At 41.3% G+C, this 24,512-nt stretch overlaps 1 protein-coding gene across 1 annotated transcript in view; it reads right to left on the bottom strand.

Moving 5' to 3' along the window:
• Nucleotides 1-13,483: 13,483 nt before the first annotated feature.
• LOC141103703 (cytochrome P450 4B1-like) overlaps nucleotides 13,484-24,512 on the bottom strand; it is a 46,183-nt gene continuing 35,154 nt past the window's right edge. Inside the window, exons 10-12 of the mRNA XM_073593595.1 lie at nucleotides 22,937-23,001; nucleotides 19,160-19,242; nucleotides 13,484-14,676 (exon numbers count right to left, since the gene is read on the bottom strand). Coding sequence (XP_073449696.1) covers nucleotides 14,505-14,676; nucleotides 19,160-19,242; nucleotides 22,937-23,001 — 320 coding nt within the window. The 3' untranslated portion in view covers nucleotides 13,484-14,504. The remainder of the gene's footprint in view (nucleotides 14,677-19,159; nucleotides 19,243-22,936; nucleotides 23,002-24,512) is intronic.

Raw genomic sequence — 24,512 nt, 5'->3', positions numbered from 1 at the left:
CTTTTTAAGTTGAGATGAAATGTATCTTTCTCTGAAATAAATTTTCCTTTGCAACATTGTTACTTCTACTTAAACTATTTTGTTTTTAAGAATGCTAGAATGCGGAATGTGTTGGTAAAATATTTTTTTCTCTGTCACTTTCACTTGTTACTCTCCATCTCACAACAATCTTTACCCCAAACTCACACAGGTGTCTTTACAATCCACAAACGATACCATTGCTGATGCAAATTTAAAATGAGTCACAATTTTTTGTGCTTTTTATTATTTCCAAATAATCATAATTTGAGCCCAAAATGTGATATGTGTACCATCAGAAATCAAAATATAATTCCCAAAAATTTGAGGGCAATATCACTATTCTACACTCACCCACAAAGAACCACCAAATATCACAGAATAAATCAAGAAGAATAGAAATGCAGTATTTATGTGTATTTATGTGTAGGAGGTTCTTACATGTGGCAGCTCTGTGGCTTAGAGGTTAGAACTTCTGCTTAGCATCCCTGAGCGTCTGGGTTTGAATCCCACATGGCGCTTCATGTAGAGAAGTTGTGTCATCTCCCAGGTCCTAAAACTTAATGTAGGAGGGTTCCACCACCATTGTAAATTTTGCCTGATACACTATCCAGCCAAACCGTATTGGGACGCCTGCCTTTACACACACATGAACTTTAATGGCAGCCCAGTCTTAGTCCATAGGGTTAAAAATTGATTTGGCCCACCCTTTGCAGCCAGAACAGCTTCTGGGAAGGCTGTCCACAAGGCTTAGTGTGTCTATGGGAATGTTTGACCATTCTTCCAGAAGTGCATTTGTGAGGTCAGACGCTGATCTGATGTGGACGAGAAGGCCTTGCTTGCAGTCTCTGCTCTAATTCAGCCAAAAGGTGTTCTATTGGGTTGAGGTCAGGGCTCTGTGCAGGCCAGTCAAGTTCCACCACCCCAAACTCACTAATCCATGTCTTTATGGAACTTGCTTTGTGCACTGGTGCGCAGTCATGTTTGAACAGGAAGGGGCAATCCCCAAACTGTTCCCACAAAGTTGGGAGCATGAAATTGTCCAGAATGTCTTGGTATGCTGATGCCTTAAGAGTTCCCTTCACTGGAACTAAGAGGCCAAGCCCAACCCCTGAAAAAACAACCCACATTCTAAGCCCCCCCTCCAACAAATGATTTGGACCAGTGCACAAAGCAAGGTCCATAAAGACATGGATGAGTGAGTTTGGGGTGGAGGAACTTGACTGGCCTGCACAACAGTCCTGACCTCAACACAACAGAACACCTTTGGGATAAATTAGAGCGGAGAATGTAAGTCAGGCCTTCTTGTCCAACATCAGTGCGTGACCTCACATATGAACTTATGGAAGAATGGTCAAACATTCCCATAGACACACTCCTAAACCTTGTGGACAGCCTTCCCAGAAGAGTTGAGTTGGTGGGCGTGATTTTTTTGAGGGGGGGGGGCAGCATTTCATTCTTGGTCCCAGGCAGCACAATGTCTTGGGCTGGCCCTGGGCCTTGGGCATAACACATTCTTTATCTGGACATTGATGGTTTTGATTTTCTCCACAGGGATTTCCATCGGATTCTCTACTGTGTTCAAAACTGCACACAAAAAAAAATATATAATTTTCTGGGCTTCTTTTGGCTTTTCTTCAAGTTTTTGAACCAGCTGAAAGGTTGGAAGGAACGAAGAAGCATCTTTCTGTAGATCAGCATTTCTGAACAATGAGATATCAGAAGGCTGTCCTTGAGATTATGAAAACTCTGAAGACCTTGCTGATGAATATTCGCTATTCCCAACATTCTTTTAAAGTGGCACTAAGGATAAAGGCAAGGGCAATCAGATACCCCAGATTCAAAATTCTACAATGTTTTTTCTTTTTTATGGGAACAATCTTGGGTTTGTTTACGGCAACCTTTTCAACACAGAGGAACCCTGGTCTCAGGGAACCCCTACTAAAAAATATTATATCTACAACTTATGATACATCACTGTTATGGTCAGTGGGGAGAATGCTCTTTACACTTTTGGTTATTGGGAATAATTTCCCTCTTTTAAACTGGCTAAAAAGATAATTGGTACCAGTGGGAACTTATCTGAGAGGCAAAAATTGGTCATTATTCAAGGAACCCCTAGCAACCATTGGAGGAACCTTGGGGTTCCACAGAACCCTGTTTGAGAAGCCATGGTTTACAGTAATATTCGAAATCTATGAGGAAAAGTCAGGACAATCTGAATTGCTCACAACAACGGGGATATAGGCTTCTCATTGCCTGCATATACTGTATGTGTTTTCTGAGTCTAACCCAACTTTTTTTTGGCCAGCAGCCAAAATTACAGACAGCTCCAACGTTTTATGAACCATTCTCTATGACACCATTGGAGTGTCAATAATAAGCGTGCATTTCATTTTATGTTTTTATATTTTGTTCACCTGTACAGGATACTGTATCTATTGCAAAAACAAAAAAATATATACTTTCTATTTAAATTGAATAATTTGGGTTATAGGTAAAACTATTGAACCAGTCCCATAAAATAGGGCAAGGAGCAAAGTGCTCGTTACAATACAATAAATAACTAATTGGAATTCACATTGTTCTTGGTTTGCTGATTTATTGCAGTGGATAGTGGATTTTGCCCTTTGTACAATTTCACAGAATTAAAGCTCAGTGTCATCACTCTTACAAATGTCCCATCCTTTATTTATGGAAAGGAAGGTAAAGGTAACACATTCAAGTCTTGTGATTACCTGTCCATCTCCACCCTAAGTCTGAATGTATTACATAATCACTTTGTTTACTTTCCTTCTACAGATTGTTTAGTGTCATGCAAGGTTATAACATGCAAAATAAGCAGAGTAAAAGAGTTTACAAGAGTATTAGGCACTTAGCCAGGTGTAAAGAATTTGTGAATGATGCAACTTTGTAGTTTGTCTGTGTAAGATCTGTAGTAGATTTCAGGGAGGAACAATTAATGTTGCAATGAATCACATAAAATTCTTTCTACAACCACTCTGCCTGATTCAATCCTGCAGTAATAAGCCCATTCACATCATGATACATGTTACTGTATGTATGCATAACACACACGCTAGTGTAACCTGAATCCAGAGGACATAAGAAACAATTGTCTTGTTCCTGCATTGGGGCAGTGGTGGTCAATGCAGTCCAAACTGCTGGTTTAACTGTCCCCAAGTAATTATGAAGGATAACATAGGATTCTACCAATATCCTCCACATCACTCAGATGACTGTAGTTCTAATGCAAAACTTCTGCTTAAATGTTTTGTGTTATTTTCCTACTTTCATGTTTAACCCCTTCAAATGTATTTTATTGTTAAAAAAAGCGCAGATGCTTTGAAAACATTGTTGCCATGCATTGACACCTGTTTTAAAAAAGTACATAAATGTCAATGCACATTATTGCACCGAAACAGTGTGAACCTAACTCTTAACTTAAGGCGGAGTTCCACCTAAAAATGGAACTTCCACTTTAAGTACTCGTGACCCCCTGACAAGCCACATTTGGGCGGCTGCATCGCTAGACTGTGGGACAGTTGAGTGTCTGTTTATTGAAAGTCAGCAGCTACATTTTTTTGTAGCTGCTGACTATTAAATGGGTGGAACTCCACTGTAGCCTCCCTGGCGGTATTCCTGAGTGTGGCTCGGGGTTAAATTTCATTCCCATTAGCAGTAACCCCGAGCCACACTCGGGATTACATTGCAGGATCCTGGTGCGGTGTTACTTACCTTGTCCCCAGAATCCTGCGATGTCCCCCGCTGTGTCTGCGGGCTCTGTCCTCCTCCGAAGCCTCTCCGTGCCAGGCTCCGTTCCCTGCAAGCGTCTCGACGCACGGGGGCGGAGCCTGGCGGCAAATTCAAAAAAATGTACAAACTATAACACATACAGTACTGTAATCTTACAGATTACAGTACTGTATGAAATGATTTCACATCCCTTTTGTCCCCAGTGCTTTGGCCCATGCCCTGCATGCAATTTTATGTTATATATACTGTTCTTTCTGCCTGGAAACTGGAGATTGTCCATAGCAACCAAAAAGTGTCCCTTTACATCAAAAGTGGCTTTAGACCAGCTAGAAAACAGCGATAGTAAATTAGAACATTTGCAGAATTGAGCGATAGTGAATCGTGGGGAAATTTATTTTATTATTATTATTTTTTTTTTTTTTTAATTATTTATATTTATTTATTATATTATAATTTATGTTTTTGTGTTTCAAACTTCATCATACCCGGGATAACTACTAGACTTTTGGTGGACAGATTTAAGTGTGTTATTGTTAAGAATTACATGCCTACAATATAAAATGCCAAATTTCCATGCAAAATAATTATACCGCTTTCAGCACCTAAAATCCGAAATAATCATACCGCCAGGGAGGTTAACCCATACATCCAGCCCTCAAAGTGTTGATGGGGTTGTTACGTTTTAGGTGTTTTGGTCACTTAAATTAATAAACTGCCTAAAAACGACAGTAACATTCATCTCCACTCTATGCCAAATGCTGGGTCTCTCTAATTGGGCAATGCTCTGTTGCTGGGTCGCTCTAATTGCCTGCCCCCTCTTGCTTCCTAGACATTCCATTTAGCCAATGAAGCAAACCATACTAGTGATTTGCCAATATGAATGCTTAGGGGGAGAGAGTGGGCAACCTTTGAAACTACCCAGAAGAGTCAGAGCTTTTTCCTTTAGGACAGTCTGGCTTTGCAGGTGGAAAAGAAAGCTGCTGCAAGCACCACATACTTGCTTTAGGCATGATCAAATGCTTCCACCTTCTGACGACGTTTTGACATTTCCTTAACGTACTGTTCTTTCTGGTCTCCTGCTTGTTTCTTTTAATTAGTTAGGCAGACTATCATAAAGGAGTGTGCAGGGATGGGAGAGAAAGAGGCAAGCTCTGGCACTACCCAAAGGTATCGAAGCCTTGGCTATCAAAACAGCACTTGGACTTAGTGGATCTTGCATCTACTTAGGTAACTAACCACTGACACCAATGTTAGCGGATTCTTCCTTTAATGCCACTGACGAGGAGCAATTTTTTTCAATTAACACTGTGGAATTCTTCCACTGGCACCAACACTAGGCTACTCTTCCATTGACACCAATGTTGAGACATTCTTCCCTCTAATATCAATGCTTGCGCATTCTTCTCCCCCACTGATACACTTTGGGGGTTATTTACGAACGGCAAATTGGAAGTGCAGTCGCTCTAAATCTAAGGGGTAGATCTGAAATGAGTGGAAGCTCTGCTGATTTTATCATCCAATCACGTGCAAGCTAAATTGCTGTTTTTTTATTATCCTTGCATGTCCCCCTCGGATCTACAGCGACTTTACTTCCAAGTGCACTTTCAGTGCAAAGTGGATTTTCCTTTAGTAAATAACCCCCTTTGTGAGCATCCAGCAGCAATCACCACAGGTAACAGCCATGGATAGCTGCAGCAACTGCACACCTGTGATCAAAAGTGTACGGGCTCGGCAGCCACAACTAGCTGCTCACAGATGGCAAAAACAGCTGCAGGAATCAGCAGATTCTTGCTGCTGTCATTCACATTGGGCCAGATCAACCCAACCAACCCATACAAATGTAGCCTTATTGTAAATTCTATACATGGGAACCCTTTTATTTTTGGGTATCTCTTGATTTCAGCTCCCTTTACATTTCTGTCTCTGTACAGCTGGTGTTTAATACTCAGTTTCAAGCAAGCTCAATTTATAATGTACTAAATTCACTCTAGAGAGTAATTATTTTTCTTAGACAATTTCTTTTCTTAGACCAAGGGCACATCTATGAGTGCAAATTATGTATCCAGCTATGCCAACATAATAAAGGGATATGAGGAGGATATCAGCATTTGGAATAGCAACCCCTAGCCCTCTCACCTTATTATGGGCGCTACATAGATGATATAATCATCATATGGGATGGCCCTTGTGATTCCATAATTCTGTTCTTAGATTATTATAATATTAATAGTAATGCTTTGGGTGTGTCATTTATCCATGTAATTGACTTACCAACATTGTTTTTTTCTTTAGATGTAGAGCCAGCTAAGCAAACAGATTTTTACCAGAAAACATCGTGGAAGAACAATGTACCTAAAGGTCAATCCTGCAGACTCAAAAAAGTTGTACAAAGGAGGATTTACTAAACAAAGCATTCTTTTACAAGACAAATTCTACATAAAGGTTAAATGATGTAAATGATCACTGAAGCGCGCTACTGGGAATTCCCACCCAAAACTGACAAAAATAAAGATATAGGTTTTCAAAACATAAATTTCATTACTCCATTAAATCACAGTTATAGAGGTGTCAAACATTTCACATAAAGAACTGGGACCTCCTACTTCAAGACCCCAAATTAGGTCCAGTCTTGCTCACAAAGCCAAAAAAAGAATAACTTTAAGAAATCATGTTATATTAAAAAATTATATAAAGTAAATTAACCAAAAATCTCAATTAATTTTTTGTTTCACAATAGGAAAGGAATTTTCCAGTGCAGGAAACCCAAATGTGTGTAACCCAAATTCAACATAGGCAAGATATTTATGGACAGTTTGGGACTAGTTCATTGGACTAATCAATGTATTACCTGTTCTAGTGATCACCTGGTATATAAATTCTTCTGTCATAACAGCCTTTCATATTTAGTCTGCATCACAAGACCCTTGCGAAAGTGAACCAATGAAAATCATAGATACGTTGAAAAAGGTTTCTTTACATATGGTGGTCGAAAGTTAAGAGGTTTTGAATTTGAGTATATAATTTTACATATTCTTTAACTTAGATCAACCTTAAAAAAATCACCCTGGCAAGCCCTATGAAGATGACCAACGGAGGAGGTACCAAGACATACAGTACTAAAAAACTGATTTCATTTATATTTCTAGCTGCTAGGATAGCAATTTCCAGATCTTGGAGTTCTTCATCCATCCCATTCGCACTGATAAACACAAATATATAATGGATAATGGTAAATGAAAAATGATCAGCCACTCTGGATGAATAAAAATGCATTCATATGAAAAAAAAAATATAGGACTCAAAGATACATGATATCTCAGGAGAATAATGAATAGCAATGTATGCTGGACCTGCGGGATGGATGGAAAGGTGGGGTTCACCTCTTCACACTTTCTTTTTTTCCCTTCCTTCCTCTCTTTCTTGATTGTTTTTCATCCACTATAATTCTTGCTCAAAGCTATATAGTTACAATGCATCTATCGAATATGCATGAAACAATTCGGATCACATTCCTAGTTTGGTTCTAACACATTGACATCAATGTATACATTCAATTTTATCCATTCTGCGCTATCATTTCATTCTATATTGTTGTGCCTTTTATGTTATGAAAAAAAATTCTAGTGATAGAATATCTAAATTTACATCTAATTTATTTCATTTTGTCTTATTTATTTGTGCATTTATGATCTATTTTATATTGTATATAACAATCATTTTAACAACTTGAGTTCTGAGCCCCTTTTCTCCCTAAATTCCCTTAAATTCCAGAGCATTTTTTCATTTCAACAATATCTCAATTTCACACATTATTTTTTATTGTCTACCCTAACATTTATGTATACTTTTTTGGGATGCATAGGGCTTTAGATTGGTAGCAAATTTGGAAACATATATATTTATTTATTTGTTTTTTATTTATAATAATCAGTGAACCAAAAAAAAAAAAAAAAAAAAATTGAATAGAATATTGCACTTAAAAAAAAAAATTCTTAGTAACATTTATGTAATTTGCACGCTCCCATATATTTGCCCCAAAATATAGTCAATCTGCTGATTAACATAATATCACATTAGTGGGACTTTTATTTAAATCAGTTGTAAAGGATCTTATTTTTCTAAATAAACATGTTATACTTAGCTAATCTGTGCAATGATATTTCACAGAGTGGCCCCGAATGTCTTCTTCTGGGGTCCCCCACAGGCACTCTTGGCTCCTCCTCTTTTGTGCGTGCCACCCTAGCAAGCTGCTTGCTATTGAGGCATACCTATAGGCTTGCTACCAAGCCAGGCTGTGCATGTTCATAGACGGGAGGTCGTGATTCAGTTACTGGGACATTTTTATCTTAACCACTTCCCGACCGCCGCACGCCAATGCTTAATGACTTAACAGGGATCTAGTGCTCCCCCCTACAGTTAGAACACACTGAGGGAACACATTAAACCCCTTGATCGCCCCCTAGTGTTTAACCCCTTCCCTGCCAGTGACATTTACACAGTAATCAGTGGCTATTTTTAGCTCTGATCGCTGTATAAATGTCAATGGTCCCAAAATAGTGCCAAAAGGGTCCGATCTGTCCGCCGCAATGTTGCAGTCCCGATAAAAATTGCAGATTACCGCCATTACAAATAAAAAAAAATGTAATAAAAAAATAAATCCATCCCCTATTTTGTAGACGCTATAACTTTTGCACAAACCAATCAATGTACGCTTTTTGCGTTTTTTTTTTTACCAAAAATATGTAGAAGAATACGCATCGGCCTACACTGAGAGAAATTTTTTTTAGGGGATATTTATTATAGCAAAAAGTAAAAAAATATTGCTTTTTTTTCAAAATTGTCAGTCTTTTTTTGTTTATAACGCAAAAAATAAAGACCACAGAGGTGATCAAATACCACCAAAAGAAAAGCTCTATTTGTGGGAAAAAAAAAAAGTCAATGTTGTTTGGGTACAACGTCGCACGACCGCGCAATTGTCAGTTAAAGCGACGCAGTGCCGAATTGTAACAAATGCTCTGGTCATAAGGGGGTAACATCTTCCAGGGGCTGAAGTGGTTAATGTAGGGAACACATTAACATAAAAATGTGTTACCTTTTAGAACCACTTTATTGTAGTGGAATTGTATAGATCAATGTAAACATTTTGCTTTAGGATAGCTTTAATCCCCTTTTGATGCTACATACTAAGTGGCCATTCACACCAGATTGCCCTTTACTTGGACTCAACATTCCTCCACCCCATTTTCTTCATATAGCGTCTAAATACTTCAGTTGATAGGGCAAGATTTGTCACACTACCATTTTTATTTTCATTTACAGACTACATTATCCCCTCCTTTTTTTTTTTTTTTTTGTTACCTTCCCTCAGTACCTCTCTCCAGCTCACCTCATCTTCCCCTAAAATCATTACCTACTGTATGTCTACTCTATATTCTTCTATATTTCACTTTCTCATATACCTCCTTAACCCTTTCATAGTCCTCCTTCTCCCCCCTTCCCCAAGGTAGTGGTCCTGTCATCTGATGGCACCTACCCTGATAAATATTTTCAATATTATAGACAAAGGAGGATATGTGATGGTGTTGAGAAAACACATCTTCATTGGTCTAGGTACAATATTGCTAGATACTAGAGCTGGGCAATTTTCTCAAAAAAAATAAATCTGCGATTTAAAAAAAAAAAAAAAAAAAAACTCGATTCACGATTCGAGTCGAGTTTTTTTTTTTTGGATACCGCACCGGTCCTGAGGAGCTGTGGGCAGGAGATTTTAGGCGAGGCCGTGGCTTCGGCCTAGTCCGTGGCGTCCGGCCTCGCGGACTAGGCCGAAGCTGCAGCCTCGCCTAAAAACTCCTGCCCGCAGCTTCTCAGGACCAGCACGGTCCTGGTGAAAGAAAAAAAAAAAGTCTAAAAAAATCGATTTGCTTAATCTTTGAATCGATTTGACCTCTCAACTCGATTCAAGATTTAAATTGATTTTTTCCCCAGCCCTACTAGATTCATCAGTCTAACTAAACCTGGGGTGTCAAACTCTGTTTCATGGTGGCTTGCATCAGCATTATAGTTGCCCTCAAAGTGCCCCCCACCATCACAAGTCAAGAGTGCCCCACCCTGCCTTGCATTACAGTGCACCCCCCTTACCTTGTGCTGCTGCCGAGAAGAAGCTGGGGGTGGACCTGGGAAGCAGAAAGTGCAGGGTCTGGAGGATAAACAGAGGATGGCTGGAGTCAGCTGCCAGAGTCTGTCAAGTGATGGGACCAAGGGATGCAGAGAGGAGGGGCTGCTGTGGTTGCACAGAGAAGCACAGGATCTGTAGGAGGAGTTCTGTCCTCTTTGCTGACGACTGCTGAGATGGGGGGGTCAGAGGCGAGCCTCTTCACGGGCGCAGAATCTGGTGGAGGAGTTCTGTCATCCTCCCTGCCGCAGGGTGCTGAGACGAAGTGGGGGTGGAGACAAGGGGGTGCTGCAGTTGCAGGTAGACATGTGCAGAACGAAAACATTTGTTTCGATTCGTTATTTACTTAAATTAGTTTAGTTAAATTTGTTTCATTTGTTTAATTAATTTACGGAATTTTGTTTTCAAATCAATTCAAATTTTTTTTTTAATCAATTATAAAAGTTTTCGAATCAATTGTGAATAGTTTTCCAATTTCCAAAGAGAATAGAAAAGAAAATAAAGGAATAGAATATAAAATAATAGAATAGAATAGAAAAAAAGATAGAATGGAAAAGAATAGAATTAAAAAAAACAATAGAATAGAAAGAATATAACCATTTCCCAAAATTCGATTAGAATCAATTCAAATTTGAATAGAATAGAATAGAATAGAATAGATTAGAATAGAAAATAGTAGTATAGCAAAAAAACAACACAAATATATTCTATTTGAAATTCAAATTTCAGAAGATGATTATGTTCTATTTTTTTATTCTATTCTATTTGTTCCTATTATATTCTAGTCCATTCTGATCTTTTATTTTCTATTCTATTTTGTTCTGTTCTATTCTTTTTTTTTCTGTTATATTCTTTTCTAGTCTATTTTTTTTCTATTCTATTCCTTTATTTTCTATTCTATTCTCTTTTATTGTCTTTGGAAACTGGAAAACTATTTGAATTCAAAAATGTTGCCTGCCTTTACACGCACATGAACTTTAACCACTTCAGCCCCAGAAGATTTGGCTTCTGAATGACCAGGCCATTTTTGCGATTCGGCACTGTGTCGCTTTAACTGACAATTGCGCGGTTGTGCGATGCTGTACTCAAACAAAATTGATGTCCTTTTTTTCCCACAAATAGAGCTTTCTTTTGGTGGTATTTTATCATCTCTGCGGTTTTTATTTTTTCCACTATAAACAAAAAAAGGAGCGACAATTTTGAAAAAAAAAAAAAACACAATATTTTGTACTTTTTGCTATAATATCCCCATTTTTTTTAAAAGAAAAAAGCACATTTTTTCTCAGTTTAGGCCGATATATATTCTTCTACATATTTTTGGTAATAAAAATCGCAATAAGCGTATATTGATTTGTTTGCGCAAACGTTATAGCATCTACAAAATAGGGAGCAGTGCCGCAAATGTGGCGTCGCACTGATTAGGAATGGGCAAGTGCCAGTTGGAGTAGCGCCCTACGTTTTTTCACTTACTACACACCTGGGGACTTTGTGTGTATCTGGATTTGACTTTTAGCACCAGCACTTTATTTCTATGTATCCATTATAGTATATTATTCACTCGTTTATTTTTTCTTACATTATTTGTTTATTGGAGTTTAGATTTATCTTGTTAGCACCTAGCACTTTATATTGTTTATAATATCTTTATGTGTTGGCATTATCACTTTTGTACATTGCACTGGAGTTACATATTTAGTCTTTTAGCATTTTTACTGTAAATTCACCTCTTAGAGAGCAGCACCATCTATTGATTTTACTTACATTCCTATTTTGGCTTATGGTTTGACCAACCCAGTGTATGCTGCAACTAGTGTGTTACTATTGTTTTTGGTCCGGGTAGCGTGGGAATATTCTTTCTATTATTCTATGTACTGTGACATACTAAAGCAGAGCATGATCCCCTCCCTTCAGAGACTGGGCCACAGGGCAGTATTCCAACATGATAATGACCCCAAACACACCTCCAAGATGACCACTGCCTTGCTAAAGAAGCTGAGGGTAAAGGGGGTGGACTGGCCAAGCATGTCTCCAGACCTAAACACTATTGAGCATCTGTGGGGCATCCTCAAACGGAGGGTGGAGGAGCGCAAGGTCTCTAACATTAACCAGCTCCCATGGAGGAATGAAAGAGAACTCCAGTGGCAACCTGTGAATCTCTGGTGAACTCCACGCCCAAGAGGGTTAAGGCAGTGCTGGAAAATAATGGTGGCCACACAAAATATTGACACTTTGGGCCCAATTTGGACATTTTCCCTTAGGGGTGTACTCACTTTTTTTGCCAGCGATTTAGACATTAATGGCTGTGTGTTGAGTTATTTTGAGGGGACAACAAATTTACACAGTTATACAAGCTGTACACTCACTACTTTACATTGTAGCAAAGTGTCATTTCTTCAGTGTTGTCACGTGAAAAGATATAATAAAATATTTACAAACATGTGAGATATTGGATGTTTTCCACACTCAATAAATGTGACAGAGAGAGAGCCGTAGGTCTACTTGGGAGGGATGTAGGGACCTTTGTGTGTCCTTGTGTTATGTGTATGTTATGCAAACTTGTCTTCCTGATTCCTGGGTTCATTCAAGGATGGATTTCTGGATAGAACACACAGGCCAGGACCTGGGCATGCTCAAGGTGGCACTAGGTTCCTATAGTGATCTATGGTTTATACAGGGCTTTTTCCTTAGAGAAAAGGTGCAGAAACTCAACCACACGCCCCTCCTTCCTGGCAAACTGCATCAAATGGTGAGTGTGATCAAATTGCAGTGGGAGGGTCTTAAAGGGGCATTTAATACCAGGAGTGCATAACATATAGAGTGCAGAGTTCAGGAGTGTACTACATACAGACTCCAGTGTCTAGGAGTGTGCTATAGACAGAGTACAGGGTTCTGGGGTGCGCTACACAAAGAGTGCAGGGTTCTGGGGTGTGCTACACAAAGAGTGCAGAGTTCTGGAGTTTTCTATGTATAGAGTGCAGTGTTTAGGGGTGTGCTACCTACAGAGTGCAGCTGTTTCAGTCCTTACCTCTACGTCCCCCCATCCATGTCCCATTTTAACCCCTTCTCAGCTCTGACCTCTGGCCTATTACCCCCCCCATCCCCCACCTTTGCACACACTCCCTCCTTCACTGCCCTCATCTCCCCTCATCACCCACCTCTGCACACACCCCACTCCACTGTGTTCAATTTCCCCCTACCATTTCTTCAAATGTTTTACGCATCTTACCTTTTTAAAAAAAAACACCAGATCATCCATGGGAGTTGTCATCCGTGCACCCTGGGAACAGTTGGCGAGCCCAGAGGGTGCAGCCTACCAGGTGATTTCCTCTACCACCCATGACCCCACTGCACTAATACCTGTAACTCCCATGTACCTGCTGTGAGTGCAGGACAGGGAGGGATCTGTTGAGCTGCCAGGAGAGGTAAGCCTGGCTTCTGTGTTTACAAGTGACAGTGGTGAGCAGGGGGTGGAGAGCGAAACCCGGAGGTGGATGGAGTTTCACCAAATTCTGGCTGAAAAAAAGCAGTGGATTTTTTTTCCAACAATATCTTTTATTTATATGCACAAATAACATTTACAGAACGCTTCATAGACAAATAAACAATGAGAATACATGCGGCACCAATATACCGTAACTTAAGAGACTTAGGCAATTCAGTTGAAATATTCCTAAATATGATGTATCTGTGCCCATTTTGTGCTTCAAGTAATACTTGTATGTCTTGGGAATCTAGTCCCTAACAGGACGAAGACCATATGGTCAGGAGGTACCTGGAACTATTTGCGTTTTAAAGAAAAGGATGGGTTTATTAGGTATCCTTTTTAGGCCTGGTATCTGCCCCTCTGCCAGGAGGAGAGGTGACAAATGTGGGGTGTTTGTAATGAGCTCGGTGTAAGCTCCATTGTAGTCGAAAATGGTAAAGAATGTAACGGGGTGAGTGAGCATGTGTGGGAGATAGGCAACTGGGCCATGTATCTCATAGGTGGAGGGATAAGGAAAAGTGGAAGGTGGGATAATCAAGAGAGCGGGGGAGGAGGTGGGGAGAAATAGGGAGATGGGTGGCGGGAGAGAGAAAAGAAGAAGAAGGGAGCGGGGAAGGAGGAGGGGGGAAGTAAAGGGGCCCTCTCTGACCTCCCCCCTCGGTTTGTTTATATGTTTTGGGGGAGCCATTATGTAAGCCTGACATAGGGGGAGATGGAAGGGTAGGTTAGAAACCAGATTTGGTAGGGACTTGGCAAAGCAGTGGGTTTATATGATGTGCTGCCGCCCTTCCTTCAGAAGATCCAAGTACACACCCCTCTGCTGAACACATCATTCTGCCCTTTCAATGAGATTCCAGCATCCAAAAAATGAGAGTAAATTTCTCCAGAAATAAAAACCACAAAGAGGTTCTAATCCTCCCCCAGAAAATCCAAGTACAGCTTTTGAATGAAGTTAGATTGCAATTAATAATTCCGTCAGTCAGAAAGGAGATTAACAATAACAAGAAATTCTCACACATTTATCACTTAATTGTTTTGTCATAAGAACAAAGCCAGATATTTATTTTATTATATTTACATATTTATTTTCTTCAGATATACGTGGACACCATTTACAGATCGTAGAACGAGCTGAGGAATTTTCTTTGGCACTTTCTCTGGGTCTGGGCTCAGTTTAAATCTCTGTAACGTCAGTGCGAGGGCGACTTTCATCTCATTCATGGCAAAGTTCTGTCCGATGCAGTTTCTGAAGAGAAGAGTATACAACAGCAATTTATTAATCATCTATAAATGGAACCCAGTAGAGTAGACTTACATACAGTATCTCACAAAAGTGATTACACCCCTCACATTTTTGTAAATATCTTATTATATCTTTTTATGTGACAACACGGAAGAGATTACACTTTGCTACAATGTAAAGTAGTGAGTGTACAGCTTGTATAAGTGTAAATGTGCTGTCCCCTCAAAATAACTCAACACACAGCCATTAATGTCTAAACTGCTGGCAACAAAAATGAGTATACCCCTAAGGGAAAATGTCCAAATTGGGCCCAATTAGCCAAATGTTCTCTCCCTGATGTCATGTGACTCGTTAGTGTTACAAGGTCTCAGGTATGAATAGAGAGCAGGTGTGTTAAATTTGGTGTCATCACTCTCACTCTCTCATGCTGGTCACTGGAAATTCAACATGGCACCTCAGGGCAAAGAACTCTGAGGATCCGAAAAAAAGAAATGTTGCTCTACATAAATATTGCATAGGCTATAAGAAGATTGTCAAGACCCTGTATTTAACAGTACAGGTTCCACTCAGAGCAGGCCTCGCCATGGTCGACCAAAGAAGTTGAGTGCACGTGTTCAGCGTCATATCCAGAGGTTGTCTTTAGGAAATAGACATATGAGTGCTGCCAGCATTGCTGCAGAGGTTGAAGGGGTGAGGGGTCAGCTTGTCAGTGCTAAGACCATACGCCACACGCTGCATCAAATTGGTCTGCATGGCTGTCGTTCCAGGAGGAATCCTCTTCCAAAGATGATGCACAAGAAAGCCTGCAAAACAATTTGCTGAAGACAAGCAGGCTAAGAGCATGGATTACTGGAACCATGTCCTGTGGTCTGAGGAGACCAAGATAAACATATTTGGTTCAGATGGTGTCAAGTGTGTGTGGTGGCAACCAGGTGAGTAGTACAAAGACAAATGTGTCTTACCTACAGTCAAACATGGTGGTGGGGATCTAGAGTTCATTGAGGGAACCATGAATGCCAACATTTATTGTGACATGCTGAAGCAGAGATTGATCTCCTCCCTTTGGAGACTGGGCCACAGGGCAGTATTCCAACATAACGACCCCAAACACACCTCCAAGATGACCACTGCCTTGCTAAAGAAGCTGAGAGTAAAGGTGATGGACTGGCCAAGCATGTCTCCAGACCTAAACCCTATTAAGCATCTGTGAAGCATCCTCAAAATGGAAGGAACAGCAGAGCAAGGTCTCCAACATCCACCAGCTCCGTGATGTCATCAGGTGAACTACATGCCCACGAGGGTTAAGGCAGTGCTGGAAAATAATGGAGGCCACACAAAATATTGACACTTTGGGCCCAATTTGGACATTTTCACTTAGGGGTGTACTCACTTTTGTTGCCAGCGGTTTAGACATTAATGGCTGTGTGTGGAGTTATTTTTAGGGTTTACAAAGGAAATATGGTGGCCCTCCTGCAGACTGGGTTGGAGAAGTTCCTCCACTTGGGACAGAAATATTTAATCAAAAATCCCCCTCAAGAAATCTGTGAAGACACATTAATTCCACTTTTTCAGACTGCTGGAACATTGTATGAGTTTTGTCTTTATGGGGTCTTTTCTAGTGGAAAGATTACACAAGTGAAAGCCAAACACCTGAAAGACAGCATGTGTAATGTATTTTTTGTATCTTGTTTCCGGGCTGTCTGAGCTTGGCTGCCTGACTAATCAAAGCATTGTCTTGGTGCTTGGTTGATTAGCTTACTGTTAATTGGATCACTGTTAGCTGCTAACTGGATTGCTGTTTGAAGTTTGCATTGTCATGCTAATATTCCCAAGAGGGTAAGGCCCTTTTAGGGATATAAAGCATGTGTCTGAGTTTAAAAAAAAATCTTGTCAGTGTACGATGTTCGGGGTAAAGGGCTGGTATTAGCCATCACTGTGTTGGAAAGGTTTGGAAGGCAGGAGGCACCATTTGGCAGAGGCACCCAGGTGGGGTGCCAGGTGGTCCATCACAGGAGCAGACAAGTCTAAAGTATTCAAGTGACCTTTCTGTTGGCCACAATGAAATGTGGGAATTGAGGTTCAGGAAGTTCACGTACTATAGACCATTGGCAGAATAGTTTTTTTTTGGTGTGCAAGAAACTGGAGATTGCACATCACTGTTAGGGGTGCACCATCGCTGCTGCATGTTGATGGCCAGAGCAGGATCTGGAGTGTGGAGTTCGGGAGTGCCAACAGCCAGAGTCACCTGGGTGCAGGGCAGAGAGTGGACTGATCACTGTGTGTGACCGGATGGTGAGCTGCAATATTGCTGGGACTGGTGAGCTGCTGCTGTGGGGATTTACTAAAAATCACTCCTAGAGAGACTGAGCCCTTTAGGAACTTACCATATAGTTATCTAGTATTAGTAGCTTTATTGCTGCCTGCAAGCTCGACTGGGACCATTTTCATGTACACTGATGGCACAATTGGGCCTCAACATTAAAGGAATCTATACTTGTGTTCTTATAGGTTCTTGCAGTGATTTTTATTCAACCAGCTGTGTCAGAGGGGCTGAGGTTGTTCTTGGAGTCAAGGCGTAGAACAGAAAACCCAAATTACCAAGTGGCTCCTTTGGGGTTAGGGCTACATAAGGTATTGAGAATTAATATACAGGATTCCATACCCTTATACAACCCAAGTTCAGCATATCCTATGGTTACTTGAGATCGTAGCTAGCAAAATATTATTACAAAAGAGACCTTAAGTAAAAGATCTGGAGGAATGTTCACTGGGTGTCGGGGCTTAGAAACACCTCTTCTACCTTCACCGATTCACAGAAGCTCCAAAAAACAGTAGGGCTCAGTGGTACAAAGGAGGAGGAACCTAGGACTACAAATGATGAATGTTTGCACTGTAAAGGGATAAAATATGAAACCTTTCTGATGGCACATGGGCAGACACATTCACGCTAAGTAAGGTACATTTGAGGCAGTTGAAACCACTGGGACAAGACTATCACACATGGCAGTAAGTACCAAGAGATAAAAACAATGCTGAAAACTGGCATGCAAACATCAAGAAGAAGTGGCATTTGGATACTATGTATATAGCATTTTATAAGTATCCAATCTGTTTTTCTTTACAATGTATATGTCCACCACTATGGTGGTCTATGTGGCTCATTTGTAAAAAAAAAAAAAGGTAAGTTATTTAAGTTATTAAATTGTGTCGGATCTCGTCATACTTGATACAATACTGCGTCTACTTAATATTTTTATGTAGCTTTTCCCCCAGATTCACGCATCTTTCTAAATCGTTATTCCTGGGTGAAAATTGCATGAATCCTATGTGAAAACATTTATAAACAGACCCTCTGGGGTGTGTGTCGTCTGTCAGTAACATGCTGTGATGAGCTTATTGTTATCTAATCTAAAGGGTCGCTTAGGCCAGCCCAGATGAAGCGATCTTCTTTCCTGCAACCACGGACAGCGCTGACAGGTGAATCTCTACCGCCATTGTGTTCTCCCTGCGAGGAAGCCGTCCTACCGCCAGGAGAATACGGGAATTATTGCTAGCGGCTATAACAGAACATACATGATTCCAATAGTCTATGGCCGGCCTTACCCTAAAGCAGTGGCGGCTGGTGCTCAAAAATTTTTTTTTTTTTTTTGGGGGGGGGGGGGGGGGGGGGCGCAAACGAACTGAAAAATTCTGAAAAATACTGAAACAAAAACATCAATTGCAGCCACTGTGCCCATCATATGCAGCCACTTTGCCCATCATATGCAGCCAACTGTGCCCATCATATGCAGCCTCTGTGCTCATCAAATGAAGCCAACTGTGCCCATAATATGCAGCCATCAATTGCAGCCTCTGTGCCCATAATATGCAGCCACGTGCCCAGCAAATGCAGCCAACTGTGCCCATCAATTGCAGCCTCGGTGCCCATAATATGCAGACACTATGCCCAGCAAATTCAGCCAACTGGGCCCATCAATTGCAGCCTCGGTGTGCATTATATGCAGCCACTGTGACCCCCGCCGGCCTGCTGTCTGCCGGGCAGCTGTGGGACAGGTAGCACAGCGATGGCTCCTGTGTCTTCCGTGCGCGTCTTCTCCCTGTTAGGCGGCCAATGGGATTGCCTCTGCCTTCATCCAATCAGGTGGCCGGTATTAAATCTGTGCCTCCTGATTGGCTGAGAGGTGTTCTGTATTAATTTGCTTTGCTAACACACCTGGGTGGACTGCGAGTACAATGTTTTGTGCTCTCAGTTCACCTTTTTTGAATCCTATTAGAGCCTATAGCTTCAAAAACACCCCCCGCCGCTGTTATTCAGGCGCCTGGTGTCTGAAAAGGGGCCGGACGCCTGAATAGGGGGTGGCTACAGCGCCCATGGATAGATTCATGCAATGCCCTTAATGCACGCATCGTCACTGCCCTAAAGGGATGTTGACATATAAACCTTGGTAAAATCTCCCACACTGTAAAATCAGGCTAAGACGTATACCTTGATCCAGCTGAGAAAGGTACAAAGGCATATGAATGTCGGCCGGTGGAATTCTCTGGTGAAAATCTTAAAGGATCAAAAACCTGAAAAGGAAATAAATAAATAAAAAGCGATCACAATGTATGTACCATTTTAAATATAATCACTAAAAACATGACATACCAATAGGACAAGAACAACAAATAACAGAACACTAGTTAGCTATATGTTAAGACCGCCTATGCAGTATAAAATATCAGCTTTATTACCATTAAAGTGTATGTATAGCCCAAAACCTTTTTTGTTTTGGAAGGAACATTAAAGGATTAAAACCCTGCTAAGTTTTTATTGGCGTCTATGTTCTCACTGGGAGAGATCTCTATTGGTCTTGGTGACCATTACCACCAAAACAGAAAATGATAGGAAATCCATTTTTTTTAGTCAATAGTAAACCAAGCCATGTATGATGTAATTTTCTTTCCTGCAACCAGAGGTCAGTGTTGATGGTGGAATTGCTCCTGCCGGCAGTGATGGCATTAAACAAATCCGACAGGCAATCAATGGCTCTTCTTCAGTACAACCAGCCTGCACATAGATGGACCAAATCTGCTAAACCGTCTGAGATTCAACTCATCTATGTTGTGTTGTGAACAAGCACGAATAATCCATGTGGAACCGGTCTACCAATGTTCCAATATTACACTAGTGTGCTTTGGTCTGGCGGCAGCACCAGTGTGGCTACAATTTTCATGCACTTTACCCGCAGTTTAAGCCGTGGTCCCATACACTTTCTATTAGGTTGTGCATTTTTTCTGCATTTTCTGAAAGTGCACCAAAAGTCCTACATGCTGCATTTTTGGTGCACTTTCAGAAACTGCAGCAAAAACACACGACCTAATAAAAAGTCTACGGGACCACAGCTAAAACCCCATTTTTTAAAATAATGCCACCTGTGCCTGCATTTCGCAGTTGTAATGCGTTTTGAGATCGCAAGCAGAATCACACCGATTCTGCCCAAGATCCCGCAACCTCAAATGTGAATGGAGCCCAAGTGAGAGGAAATTTCTTCAGCCTGGGTTCACACTATAGCAATGTGGGAACCAGTGCGATTCGAGCGCCGCTTCTCCCTCGCAGGCTGTTCACACTGCTGTCTGCGAACCGCTGAGAGTGTCAATACAATGTTAATGACACCCCCAGATCGGTTCTCAGATCGCAGTGCGAACTGTGGATTCGGATAGGGATCATATTGCATGGGTGAGAACACCCATGCGATCTGATTCCAGTGTGGAAAAAAAAAAAAAGTGTCCCTGCACCTTTTTTAGTGCGAATCCAATGCGAGTTCAGCCATACCAACTGTACGGCTGAACTCGCATTGCACAGACGTTGCATGTGGTCAGCACCGCAGTTAGGGTTGCCACTTTTTCTTTAAGCCAAACCCAAACACTTTAGTGACGCACAGTAAAAATTTTTGGTTTTAGTATACACTGTAGGATTGTAACAGACCACGGACACTATTGGGTACTCCAAAGAGAATAATAATGCTGGGCACATGGTGCCCCCTCACCCTCCTGTCAAACCCTGTTCCGAGCCACATTCCTGTCTTAATAGAGACTGAAACCCAGACACTTGATTCAAATCCCGGACAAGTGGCAACCCTAACCGCAGTGCGGGTGTGAATCATACACGAAGTCTATATTCGCATATGTGTGAACTCAGGCTAAAAGAGAGGAATTTCCATCTTAGCCAAGTGTCACCAGAACATTTGTCCCCGTTTTAACATTTCCCCACTCTTGACAACTCTAAAAATGAAAGAGCAACTGCAGTCTGCTCACATAATTTGTAATAAAAACATCTTTGCCATTCTGAAGCTTCCCTCCAACCACTTTGCATATTATTCTATATATACTGTTATTCTGTACTTGCCAAATATGCTGCAGAAATTTCCCTCCACTGAGTCTGGCTGCATCCATTTTAACTGTGGGCAGCTGAAGCTGCTACCTGTACACTTCCTGGAATTACACAGGAGGCACACCTCCAGCCCTTCAGCTCTCATTGGCCCTCATATGACTCATCACCCCTCCATTCCTGACAAACTCTCAGAAGAGAGAGAGAGCTGTGCATGATGTCATAAGCCTAGGCTAATGACCAGACAAGAAACAGGAAGTGGGCTCTATAAGGTATTTACTGGCAGAAAAAAATGTTTTACTATCCAAAGTTAAAAAAAAAAAACAAGGGCAGAAGATTTAATAGATGGAAAGTTGAAAAAAAAATGACTGAAGGTCCGCTTTAAGGTTTCCTATTTGGACAGCAGCATTGTCAGTCTTGGGGAGTAATGTAACAGTAGATTTAGATATGCTAACAAACTGAAGCCAAACTCCAGCTAACACTTTACAAACAGTTACAGAAAACTTTTTGTTCCCTTTTTGGGATAAAAGGTTTTACGTAAATAAAATCACAGCTAACTGTATGCACTCTTGCCAGTTTTAAATGGTTTGTCTCATCCCTGTAAACCGATACATCTACAAGAGAGCTTGCTCTTTTGAAAAACAGACTTACTGGTTGGATCACCTGATGAAAAGAGAAGAGACAAAGCCTAAAAGGATAAAACAAATGCAGCCATCACATCTAAGAATTGGCAAGCTGCAATATAATAAATACCGTATTTGCTGTTGGCTTTAATACCACTTTAACTATTTTTAATCCCTATGCTGCCATCCTGGTTTCTGGTCTAGGCCAAAATAATGTCATACATCCCAGAAGTCTTCTTGGGATTTTTTTCCCCTCCCCATCTGAAAGGGGAGAAGGGGCTTTCTCAGATAAGCACCCACTCCTGTCTGCATGCCTGAGCTAAGGGTGGATGGGTTCCAGGAAGAAAATGCTACATGAATCGTCTGCCCTTACTCAAAATAGACGCAGCTAGAATGCTGATTTCAAATTGATTTCTCAACAAAATGAAGCTTGGAGACATGGATGGATGGGTGAGTTTAGTTTGAGTGTTAAAAAGGAGTTAAATAGCGTTTTCAGTTTGTGGTGCTCAGATACAGTTTAGTTCCACTTTTATTAATTTTTTTTTTTATTAGCAATGGCAGCGATCTGTGATTTTTATTGTGACTGCGACATTATGGCGGACACATCGGACACTTTTGACACTATTTTGGGACCATTGTCATTTATACAGCGATCAGTTCTATAAAAATTAAGGTGTAAATGACACTGGCAGGGAAGGAGTTAAACACTAGGGGGCGATCAAGGGGTTAAGTGTCCTAGGGAGTGATTCTAACTGTGAGGGGGATGGGCTACCACTAACATGAGAGCGATCACTGCTCCCGATGACAGGGAGCAGTAGATCCCTCTCATGTCACTAGGCAGAACGGGGAAATTCCTTGTTTACATAGTCATCTCCCCATTCTGCCGCTCCGTGACACGATCGCGGGACACTGGCGGACATCAAGTCTGCGGGACCCACGGGCACGGTGACGCTGTATGCGGCGGGTGTGCCCACTAGCCCCGCAAAGGGGACGTACAGGTACCACCGCTGCCATTGTGCCGACGTATATCAGTGTGCGGCAAGTGGTTAAGAACACACCATGGCTCACGAACTGCTGTACACAGAAAATGATGTAAAAGTTGGTGTATTTCATTAAATGAAGGCTAAACTTGTTTAAGAGGGATGTGATTTTTGCACAGAGCTTTTACTAAATGACTGTAGATATCACCAGATAAAATAATAAGAAAAGGGAAATAACAACCCATTACATGTTATTATACACATACATTTTTAAAGTAGACCAACCTTACCTCTGGATCATCCCAGACACTGGGGCATCTATTCATGAGAAATATACTCAGAAAAACAATAGAATCTGCCAGATAAAAGAGAACAAAGCTTTATACATTGTAAATCTCAGATTTGGGAGATTAAAATGGTATAATTAAATATTTGTTTTTCAAGGAGTGTAAAAAGTTGATGGTCCATATGTGCACAAAGTACAACTTAAATTGTATTTAAAAGACACCCTGTCAACACAGCATGAAAAGTGAAGAATCCCAAATCTGCGGCATGTAGTTTGCCCTTGATCAGTGTCATGCATTGCCATGGTGTGGGCAGGCCAGCCGCCAGCACAAAAAAAAAAAAAAAAAACGCGCATTGGGGATGAGTTACTAAAACTGGAGAGTGCAAAATCTGGCGCAGCTCTGTATGGTAGCCAATCAGCTTCTAACTTCGGCTTGTTCAATTAAGCTTTGACAAAAGGGAAAAAAAAATTGAAAGCTGATTGGTTTTTGTGCAGAGCTGCACCAAATTTTGCACTCTCCAGTTTTAGTTAATCAACCATATAGGGTCTCGCCGTGGCATCACATGAAGCTGATCCAGGGCAGGTGACATGTACCTCTGTCCAGACCTGCTCTGCCTCCTGCCCTCTGCTGGAGTAAGGTTCTGATGGCAAGAGAGGACTCTCTGATAGGGGAACTCTGATGTGAGGAGGGGGCTCTCCTATTTATGGGGGACTCTAATGGGAAGGGCCAGCTTCTCTGATATTGGAACTCTGATGTGAGGAGGGGGCTCTCATATTTATGGGGGGGACTCTAATGGAAAGGGCTGGCTTCTGATGTGATGAGAGGATTCTGTAATGGATAGACTCTGATGTGAAAGGGTAACTGATGTGACATGGAGCCTCCTATGGGAAGAGGGGGCTACTGATGTGATGAGGGACTCTTATGTACTGGGAGGACTCCTATGTGATGAGAGAACTCTGAAGGGGGAACCTCCAGTGTGATGAGGGAACTCTAAATGGGGGGGGGGGGGGGGTTCTGATCTGATGGGGGACCCTGATGGGAAGAGGAGCTGCTAATGTGATAAGAGGGACTAAGTAAAGGGACTACTCTAATGTGGTGGGGGTACTCTATTATGATGAGGAGTCTTTGTAAAGAGAAACTCTGATGTAAAGGGGGACATTGTGAAAGGGATACCCAGATGTTATGAGAATACATCTGATGTGATTGGGGGGGGGGGGGGACTCTTATGGGAATAGATGACTCTGATGAGAAGGGGGACCCTGATGTTAGGAAGGGGAACTCTGACATGATGGGGGATGGACTTTGATGTGATGAGTGGACTTTTGATGTGAAGGGTGGGGGGGGGACTAAAGTGATGGAGGGACCTCTTATGTGAAGGGGGGCTTTTGATATGATGTTAAATTTCATAAAGGTGGTTGTGTGCATCGTCCCAGGCTTAGGTTTCCCATTATTGGTAACGCATACATTTTTTACATTATAGACCGGCGTGCCTCGAGATTTTGTGTATTTTTAAAGCATACCATGACCTAAAAAAGGCTAATAAAACACTGACCTAGGTGCATTCAGCAGGCATAGTCTG

This window comes from Aquarana catesbeiana, linkage group LG07 (assembly GCF_042186555.1).
Source record: "Aquarana catesbeiana isolate 2022-GZ linkage group LG07, ASM4218655v1, whole genome shotgun sequence".
Classification (NCBI taxonomy): Eukaryota; Metazoa; Chordata; class Amphibia; order Anura; family Ranidae; genus Aquarana; species Aquarana catesbeiana.
This window is presented reverse-complemented; position numbering and strand designations above follow the sequence as displayed.